Source organism: Quercus robur, chromosome 9 (assembly GCF_932294415.1).
Source record: "Quercus robur chromosome 9, dhQueRobu3.1, whole genome shotgun sequence".
Lineage (NCBI taxonomy): Eukaryota > Viridiplantae > Streptophyta > Magnoliopsida > Fagales > Fagaceae > Quercus > Quercus robur.
Window position 1 is genome coordinate 15,925,678 of NC_065542.1, and position 9,884 is coordinate 15,935,561.

Here is a 9,884-nt window from a genome sequence, read left to right on the forward strand (position 1 = left end):
TTGAAGTAACTTGTAATTTTCAAATAAAAGAGACTATGTTTATATTGGAAAATCACAACTCTAAAAATTAAACAATCAGGGGGTGAAAAGAATCAGTAAATCCAAAAATGAAACATACACATAAGAAAAAAAAAAAAGAGAAGTAAGAATAAAACTGGGCAGAGCTCTAGGTGGTATTTTTGTATTCTTCTTGGTCAGGACTTAGTAGCAGCAGGGGCTGTCCAATATTTCTTCACTGCAAATAAAAGCTTCTCCCTTTGATGAGGCCCATCTTCATGGTCAACAATTTGACTGTCCCAGTCCAATCTATCAATGATATTCTTGATCTTTATCACATTATCTACATCATCCCTAAAGATTACACTTCCTTCTGGTCTCAAAACTCTATCCATTTCCAATAGGATGTCTTCCATTTCACATCTATTAACACAAAAATATGTGTCAACACATTTTACAATTTTCTTGGAAAAGAAACATGATAACTAAAAATAACTAGTGTTTTTTGTTTCAGTTCCATTAGACTGTCAGAATGTCCATGATTCAAAATTGCCTTTTGAAAATCATTGGTAAGATAAATTAAGCTGGTCATTCGGCTTATCTAGTTTATATATAACTCTTTCTACTTTTGCCTCAGTAATTTTTAAGCCAAGTAAGCTAACTTATATTTACCTGTCCTTGTAGAGACTAAATACTGAATCAGCATGAATGAGGTCATAAGTTCTTGGATAAGTAGACATTGCTTCACACCTGCAATCAAAAAATTTATGAGCCACACATGTAGCTTGAAAAAACTAATCAAACAAACAAAAATTAAACAAAATTTTAAGTTTTACCAATTCTGATATGTTCCAATCAATCCCCGTTCGTATATAACTCCAAGCGTGTTAACCTTTGCCTCAGCAGGAACCACATTCATCACCCAAAGTGGATATTCAATTAGAGAAGCGGCAAAACCACCCAAGTAAGCATTCATGTCTAAAACGTTGCGGTACCTCCCAGCTTGTCCTAATTGACTATTCACATTCTTATAGTATGACACCCTCTTACTCCATAGTTCTGCATCTTTTTGGAAAATTTCAGCTGTAACACCTTTCACAGTTCCCCTACTAATCCTAGGCGGTATTGCATATAGCCTCTCAGGCCATTTTTCTAGCTCACCACCTGCTATTTCTTGATTGTTAGAGACTTCAGGTAGAGGAGTTAAACAAGTCTCCATTTCTGTATACCTGAAAATGGTCAAAATAAACAAACATGATCAATTAGCTTCATTGCTTTATTTTATATACAGAGAATTACACAGGCATGCATATGCAGACAGTAAATCTAGTGACACAAACTATTTTCACAACTATCGACGTGACCTGTTTTGATTGGTACATGTTGAAAGTAGTGTTTGTGGTAGTCTCAATTTGACAACTGGATAATATATATTTTAAAATATTTGTTTATTATGTTGTTGAAGTAGCATAAATCACATTCATTGTTACAATAGTTTGTAAATGTTATATAGTAAAATTGATAGTAACTTCAGCATTTTCCTGTGAAAAACTTATGTCTCAAACATTGCAAAACTTAAAAAATAACTAACCAGGCCTTGTCAGGATCTTGAGCAGGGCAGAAAGGTGGGTTTTGGGTGAGTTTACGGTTAACTTTGCAGTTTAAGTGATTGGTGGGTTTTTGCCAAATAGCAATATCATCCTTCTCAACCACCTTATTCCAGCAAAGGCTTTTAGCAACATTCTCAATGTTTGTCTGTTCAGCATTCAAATCCTCCTGTGTTCTCTCCCACCCTTTATGATATTTCTTCCAGTGAATTGGTGGGCCAGACAATATCCAGTACCCACCTGGGCGTAGGACACGATCAACTTCAATCAAGTATAGCCCATCTATAAAAACAAACAAGCAAAAAGATAGAACATAAGTACACTTGAAAATGAAGTCAAAAGAAATATAAGTACAAATGTACAATGAAAATGAAGTCAGCTTTATACAATACTCTTGCGTTAAAAGTCCTAAACTAACAAAAAGAAAGGAAAAACTAAAAGAGCAAATGCTACAAACTCAATAATTTTCATAATAAAATGTGATTTTTGCATACCAGTATGTACTATGTACTTGCACACAAGTGCACAAACAACTAAAATTGTGAGTTGAGCACTCGATTTCAAGTAGGAAATTGTGTTTTCATCTCACGCGCACCAATGTGTCCGCAAGTGTGCAATAAGTATTTACCATTTACAATAATTGAATTTGCAAGCTCTTATTAGTTTTCATTTGAACCCACTATTGACATCATTTTTTTATCAATAAAAAATAACTCGATAATTGTGAAATTTTTTTGGGTCTCTAGGCTTATTGAAACAAAAACGTGAAGCATGATGATTTGTAGTAATATTTATAAAATGTGATGAGATTATTACTATATTGGCCCCATGGAATGAGACAACGAGAGCAATGGGCCATGTCAAAAGCTCTTGATGGGTAAGGAATCCTCTTGGATGCAATAATTCCAATCAATGCAGGAACACCTCTCTCAAGAGCAAATTGCACTTGTGCTTCGTGGGTATCTCTTGGTGCAAACGACATTGTCATGATGTTACGTGATAGAAGATAAGCACCCCAACTCGCAACCTGCACCATTAGATTAGCTATATAGTAAATAATTTGGCAATTTGATTGTACTATTATATCATCTTCATTATCAAGTTGGTAGGTAAAAGACATGGACAATTCTAGTCATTGGAGAATTAAAAAAAGTTTTTTTTTCGAGCCAATTGAATGGAGAAAGGAACTAGGAAAGGGCACATTTGACAAACTGAATTATTAAATAGGATAATAATTTTTTATTAATCGTCTTATTAGGATCTAAATCAAATAATATAATAAAAAATGAAAGTTATTCAATACTTCGGGAACAATGTTTCTTCATCTCACATGAATACTGCATCCTAGTATCTCACTATATACTTAAGTAAGACCAATTGAATTGAGAAAGGAACTAGGAAAATGTACATTTGACAAATGAAATAATTAAATAGGATAATAATTTTTTATTAACAGACTTATTAGGATCTAAATCAAATAGATTCTCAAAAAAAGGATCTAAATCAAATAATATAATAAGAAACGAAAGTTATTCAATACTTCGGGAACAATTTTTCTTCATCTCACAGAATACTGCATCTTAGTATTTCACTATATACTTAAGTAAGACCAATTGAATCAAGAAAGAAACTAAGAAAAGGTACATTTGACAAATGAAATAATAAATTGGATAATAATTTTTTATTAACAAACTTATTAGGATCTAAATCAAATAGATTCTCAAAAAAGGATCTAAATCAAATAATATAATAAGAAACAAAAGTTATTCAATACTTCGGAAACAACACTTTCTTATCTTACATGAAAATTGCATCTTACTATTAAGTGAGATCAAAAAAGATTACTCTCAGTCTATTGAATTATTATTGTAACAGTAATCCAGATCTACCGTATGCATCAAGTGTAATAAATTAGTAGAATTATCCAACAAAATCAAGGTAAAACATGTGATTTGAACATTTTAAACTCTTAATGTTGTCCAAGTTGGCTCTAAGGAGTATAATATAAGTAAGGTTAAGTAGAAAGCAAACCTAAATATAACTGTTTACTCTTTTTTAATTTTATGAAATTCAGCATAGGAGGAAAAATATTGAGTTTTTTTATTTTTTGTGAATTGAGAGATAAAAAAGCACTAAATGAAATTGGCTTTTCAGGAAACATAATTATACGCTAATTGACCAATACATCTAATAAATGCTGCATTTGTACGTAGTCCAATTGGGATAAGGGTAACAGTTGGCCCATTAATTAAGCTACAGAGGATAGCGACTTATGACCAAAGCAAATGGAGTCAATAGCACATATAATATTTAGCAAATTGGGCAATTAAAGAAAGGTTCTTGGTTTCAGTCAAAAAAGAGAAAGGTTCTTGGTACACTAATGAAGTTAATTTCCCAAGAGCCAAATCTTATATTTTTCTCAAAAAAAGAAAAAGAAAAAAAAAGTTTCCCGAGAGCCATAATTATCTCGTACGAATAATATCTCAGTCAGATACCGATGAGGATTCCATTAAATGTAATTTTTTAATTAATTCATCAAATCCCATAAATTTAGCAGACCACTTAAATATTCTTATGAACTTTCCGGACAAATCTGACCAATCATCTTAAATTTATATAATGATTTACTCAAAATAATTGAGCAAGACAAATGATATATATATATGACTTCACATAGATTTAAGAGTTAATTTTTGGAAGAAAATAATTTATTTGTTTTTTGCAGGACAAATGATTTTGTCTTTGTCAAAAAAAATCAAAATCAAAATGTAAACGTTATGCATTCTGAACTCTGTGTGCCGAATGCACGTATATGGACAAGAGAAAACGAGTCAAATCCCCTTTAATTTGGTACCAATAACATAACATCTAAATTTAAAATAAAAAATCATTAAAATATTATATTTCTAGTCAATTGGACTAATTTTTTTTTCTTGTAAATTAAAATAAAAACAAGTGGTCATTTTTTAATCAAACCCTTTGGCCTAGATTATAGACTTCAACAAATACAATACTATATTAAAATAAAATACAAAGAGAAAAGATTAGAAGATCAAGTAAGGGTAAGGATTCAAGAAAATAATAATAATATAATAGATAACAAAGAACGAGATTTAAGAAATTAAAATGAAAGGAAATGGCGTGAGTCTAACACTCCGGTACATCAGACTTGTTAAGATGTATATATCGCACATTCATTTTATGTCCATATTTTAACAAGTATAGTGCATAGGAATAATGGACTCAAGCCTTTACGAAAAACGAAAAGCTTACCCCACAGCCGGTATCAATAGCGGTCCTAATTGAACCATCGTTGAGATTAATTAACTTGGCAATATCATCAATATACGCATCAGCACCATTAGGGAACATGGTACCTCCTCCTGGGAATCTAAACTTTTCCCCTTCGTATCTGATCCAATTCTGCACAGCTTTCTCCACAGTCAACTCCTTGTGTGGCACGTTTGCATACCACGCTAGATCCCTACTCGTTGGCCAAGCAAAAGGGTTCTTGTACCCAAATGGGGCTGGGATGCGACACTTCAACGTTTCACTCTTTTCTGGACAGTGTCTCTCTCTGTATATCAACCTGTCTCTGTTAAACCTAAGTGATCTCTTGGCATCCTCACATGGTGTGTACTCACTGTACCTCACGTTGCATGGTGGGTAGCTTTTGTGGGTGTTGGAGAGTGAAGGGCTTAGGCTTGAATCGTTTAAGTTGTGGTGAGGGTTGAAGTCAAGGGGTGTGTTGTTGTTGTTGATGTTGAGGCAATCTTTTGAGGCTAATTGGTTCTTAGCAGTGGGGATTGTGGGCATGCTATGTTTCCAAGAGCCTAAAAGGTAAGAGATGACGCAAAGGAAGACAACTAGAGAGTATAGATTGGTGGATTTCCATGAGAAGAAGGAAGAGATGGTGTTGGATTTTGAGGGTTTGGAAGTGGGATGGTATGAAGGTGTGTTAGGATTAGCCATGGGGAATGGCTTGTGACTGGTTTTTGTTTTTGTGTGAAAATTGTTTGTTTGTCTCTCTCTCTATGGGGGTTTTATGTATTCATGGTTGAGATGTTTAGGCCATTTGGGGGAGGTGAAATGAGATGGGGGTTGAAGAGAAATAGGTTTTGAATCTAGTCAGTCATGTGGGTGTGACAAGTTTTTGTATTTTAAATCAACATTAAAATATGTATTTATAGTTTTTATGATTCTCTCAAAAACTACAATTTTTTAATATGGTTGTGGTAGTATGGTATGGTTGTATTCTAAATCGGTAAAGGTTAGGAAAGAGCCAAAGAGGCGTGCTTGAGTGAGAGAGAGAGAGAGAGAGAGAGAGAGATTTGGCCATTTGGGTTTAAAAATGGAAGGAAGAGAGATTATAGCTGGATCATGAAGAGGAAGAGGCAATGACAGGAATATGTACCCCCAAAAGAATATGGAAATTTTTGGAATATAATAATATGTTGATTTTGTTTACTAAATTAGAATAGATTTGTTTAATTGAGTTAGAAGTGTGGGCCTGGGCCTGCATATGGGTCCTGTCCGGTAGAACTTGTCCCTAGTTAATGCATTTTTTTTTGTGTGCAGAGAAACCAACCTCAAGTATTAGTTTTACATTTTTTATTTAACCAAAAAAAAAAAAAAGTTTTACATTTTTAATGTTGACTAACGCACTAGGATAGCGTGGGTACTTTCGAAATCGAAGAAGCTGTACCCAGTCAGTACTGTGAGCCTGACTCTATTCATTATTCATAATGCTATTAATTAGACTAATTAAAAAACGAAGAGGTTGGTGTCAACACACAAAAAAGTTTTTGATGGTTAAATAAGAGATTTGATATTCATTTTTTACCTATATTAAAAATCGATTGATACCTTAATTTGATGATAAACAGCTATTATCAAAAGCGAATATCATAAGTTGAAATTCTCTCTAAAATAAAATATTATAAAAATATTGTAAACACAACATTTCACTTAAAAAAACGTAGTCATAAAACCTCTAGAACCAGCTCGGGTTTTCATTGCTGAAACTGCAGATCCTAGACTCAATTCAATATGAAAAATACTCTAGTAAGAAATATAATAGTGTTTTGTTATTGTTCTTTCAAAGAATTATTATGGGATCATAGGACGTAGATACGGAGTTACGGTGGTGTTTATGGTGGCATGTCGTGGAGTCGCTGGCTGGAGAAATAACTATCTGGAAGTCTTCATGTATTTAATAGTGTTGAAGAATATATAGACTATAGTCCTAATTTCAAAAAGAAAAAACAAAAAAGAATACATAGTTCTATACTACCTTGGCACTTGGACCGAAAAACAATCGATTCCTTGTTAGTTTTGTGTCAACGTAGTTGCACACCCCATTAATTGCTTGAATTTTGAATAATAATCATAATGATGAGGGGTTTTTATAATGCCATCTTTGAATTTTCATGTGATAGTCAAATTAATCCTCTTATTTCTACTTTAACTAATCCCTTGTAGATTACGTTCTCTTTTAATTTGGCCTTTGTTTATTATTATTATTATTATTATTATTATTATTATTATTATTGTAGGAAGTAAAAAAAAAAAAAAGAGTTTTTGTTGTAGAGCTTTTGAGATAAAATGCACTCAATGAAAAGAATTTTAGTGTTTTAGAGCATTTGGCAAGCTACAATACTTAAATGCAATAAATTTATTACAAGTGTTTGGTAATCAAATTGATAAACGGTTCAATCGACACTTCTTGATATTTTTAATTAAGAAGTTTAGAGTTTAAATTTCTATTTTTTCTAACTATCAAATTATCAAAAAATTAAATGATAAAAAGCTTTTAATGTGAGAAATGATAATATAGAATACGATAAAAGTGCTTTGTATAAATTAACTTGCTTGATAAAAAGAAAAAAGGTGTTACTAAAGTAGGAGTGTCCAATAAACTGCATTACTCGACCTAAAGTGTCAGTAGTGGGTTTTGACTATCAAATACTTTAGAAACTTTCGATTGTTAGGTGAGTGTCATGTGAGAGCAAAACTCACCTGCAAAACTTAACTTGATTGTACATAAATATATATATATATATGGGATTTTGTGTGTGTGTGCGCGCATGTACATATAACACTTTTTAATTGATTTCCTCAACCTTATATAAACCCCCCCCCTTATTTTTTGATTTTCACAATTCCATATTATTTGTGCCTTCCTTTCATTATAAATAAATAAAAACACTTAAAAATAAAAGTTATATAAAAGAATGGAAAAAAAAAATGTCATGGACCACATTAAGTTATCGATTTTCTTTCCCTTTTTTTTTTTTTTTTGAGAAGAAGTTATCAATTTTTTTAAGTGCACTTATCATTTGAAAAATATGAAACAATGTTAAATTACCTACAAAGATAGGTAAATAAAACATTAACATGTTAGGTAATTTTTTTTTTTTTTTGACAAAACATGTTAGGTAAATGAAAATAAGTATATAATTAATGTGAATTTTACCTCAATCTATTCAATGTTAATTAATAGTAGATTTAGTCATTGAAATATTCATACTTGAGAATTGCACCTAGGTAATGAGTAATTTCATTGATATTTTAAACTACAATATAGATTTTTAATATACAATGAAAATATATGGGTTGATAAATAATTAAAATTTTACAACTATGACTATTAATTGATTTTTTAAAAAACTAAAATAGCTGCGTCAAAGGTTTTTTTTTTTTTGTTTTTTTTTTTAAAGAAAAAAAAGAATAGGGCATCAAGATAGTTTCAAGGATAAAGCTCAAATTTTGGGCTTTTAGCCACGCTAACACTTGTACGCTTGCCCCGGTAAAGGTGGAATATGATCCCTTTCCTGTAAGGCATTTTTAGAAAAATTACAAGACACCGACGTATTTTTCTTAAAGAGTTTTATGAGGTTTAAAGATCTTTACTGGTGTAACATGATCTCTCCTTTTCAAAACATCTATAATTTTTTGGCATTTCATGATTAAATTTTTTAATTTATGAATTTTAAATAAGCTTCAATTGGTCCTTGTGCTTTTATTTTCTTTATATTTTTGTTGATTCAACTTTGAAAATCTAAAATGTGTAACTACAAATGTAAGCCAAAATGGACATTTGCCATTTTCGCCCAAAACAAGTAGTAAAATACCTCTGTTCTGAAACTATATAGCAAAATGCCCTTATTTTGAAACTCGATTTTAAAAAAATCGAATTTTAATGACAAACTCGATTTAATGAAAATCGAGTTAATTGCAAAATGTTATATGGGACTCGAGTTCCTTGAATGGAACTCGAGTTCATGGAACTTGAGTTCCATGTAATTTTTAATTTATTTTTTTTAAGTTTTTTGCCTATAACTCGATTTTCTAAAAGTCAAGTTTTTCATTGAAACTCGATTTTTAGAAAATCGAGTTTAAAACAAGGGCATATGGCTAAATAGTTTCAGAATAAGGGCATTTTGCTACTTGTTTTGGGTGAAATGGGCAAATGCTCATTTTGGCCCTACAAATGTAAGACAATATAGAGTTAAAAACAACCAAAAAAAGAAAAAAGAAAAAATGAGAGAGAGAGAGAGAGAGAGAGAGAGAGATGGATAGAAGCTAGAAGGTTTATTATTACAAAAAAAAAAAAAAACTTTTTAAATAAAATTTTGGGTAAACTACGTGTTTGATCCCTATCCTATACATTATATTTCAATTTAATCCTTAACCTATCAACTGTGTCAAAAACCTTTCAATACTATGTCAATTTAGTCACTTCTGTTATTTTTTGGATGAAAATTGATAGTGCGTCTAATGGCCAAAATAAAAAATTAGCTTCGTTGATGTGACAATACACTAAAATTTTATTTTGATGGTTTGTCATGTCATTAATTTTCATCCAAGATATAACGATATGGACTAAATTGACACGACATTGAAAGGTTAGGAACCAAATTGATACAATTGAAAGGTTAAGGACCAAATTGAAATATGATATAAAGGATAAGAACCAAATATGTAGTTTACCCTAAAATTTTTGTTACAAAAGTAAATATTTTTAATACTTCCGTGCTTTCTTCCTCCCCAAAACCCAATATATGTATATTTATTTATGGGATAATTACACTCCCCCTTTTTGAAGGTTTGAGGGAATGACATTCAACTCCAAACCTAAATGAAAAAAAAAACACTTCCCTTCCTGAAGGTTTAAAAAAAAATTAATACCTCCCTTTTTGTTTATATTACTAACAAAATATTCTAAATTTCTCTAAGAATTTTTTTACAAAAGTTTAACCCTGGTTAATAAAAAAATAG

The 9,884-nt window shown here is 31.3% G+C and overlaps 1 protein-coding gene across 1 annotated transcript; it reads right to left on the bottom strand.

Moving 5' to 3' along the window:
- Window positions 1-5,926, bottom strand: LOC126698264 (probable methyltransferase PMT16). The gene is made up of 6 exons (XM_050395373.1): window positions 4,878-5,926; window positions 2,421-2,631; window positions 1,589-1,886; window positions 834-1,226; window positions 670-747; window positions 1-420 (listed from the first exon to the last, which is right to left on the bottom strand). The coding sequence occupies exons 1-6, from the start codon at window positions 5,574-5,576 to the stop codon at window positions 195-197; spliced, it is 1,905 nt and encodes a 634-aa protein (XP_050251330.1). The 5' UTR covers window positions 5,577-5,926; the 3' UTR covers window positions 1-194.
- Between the last annotated feature and the right edge of the window lie 3,958 nt (window positions 5,927-9,884).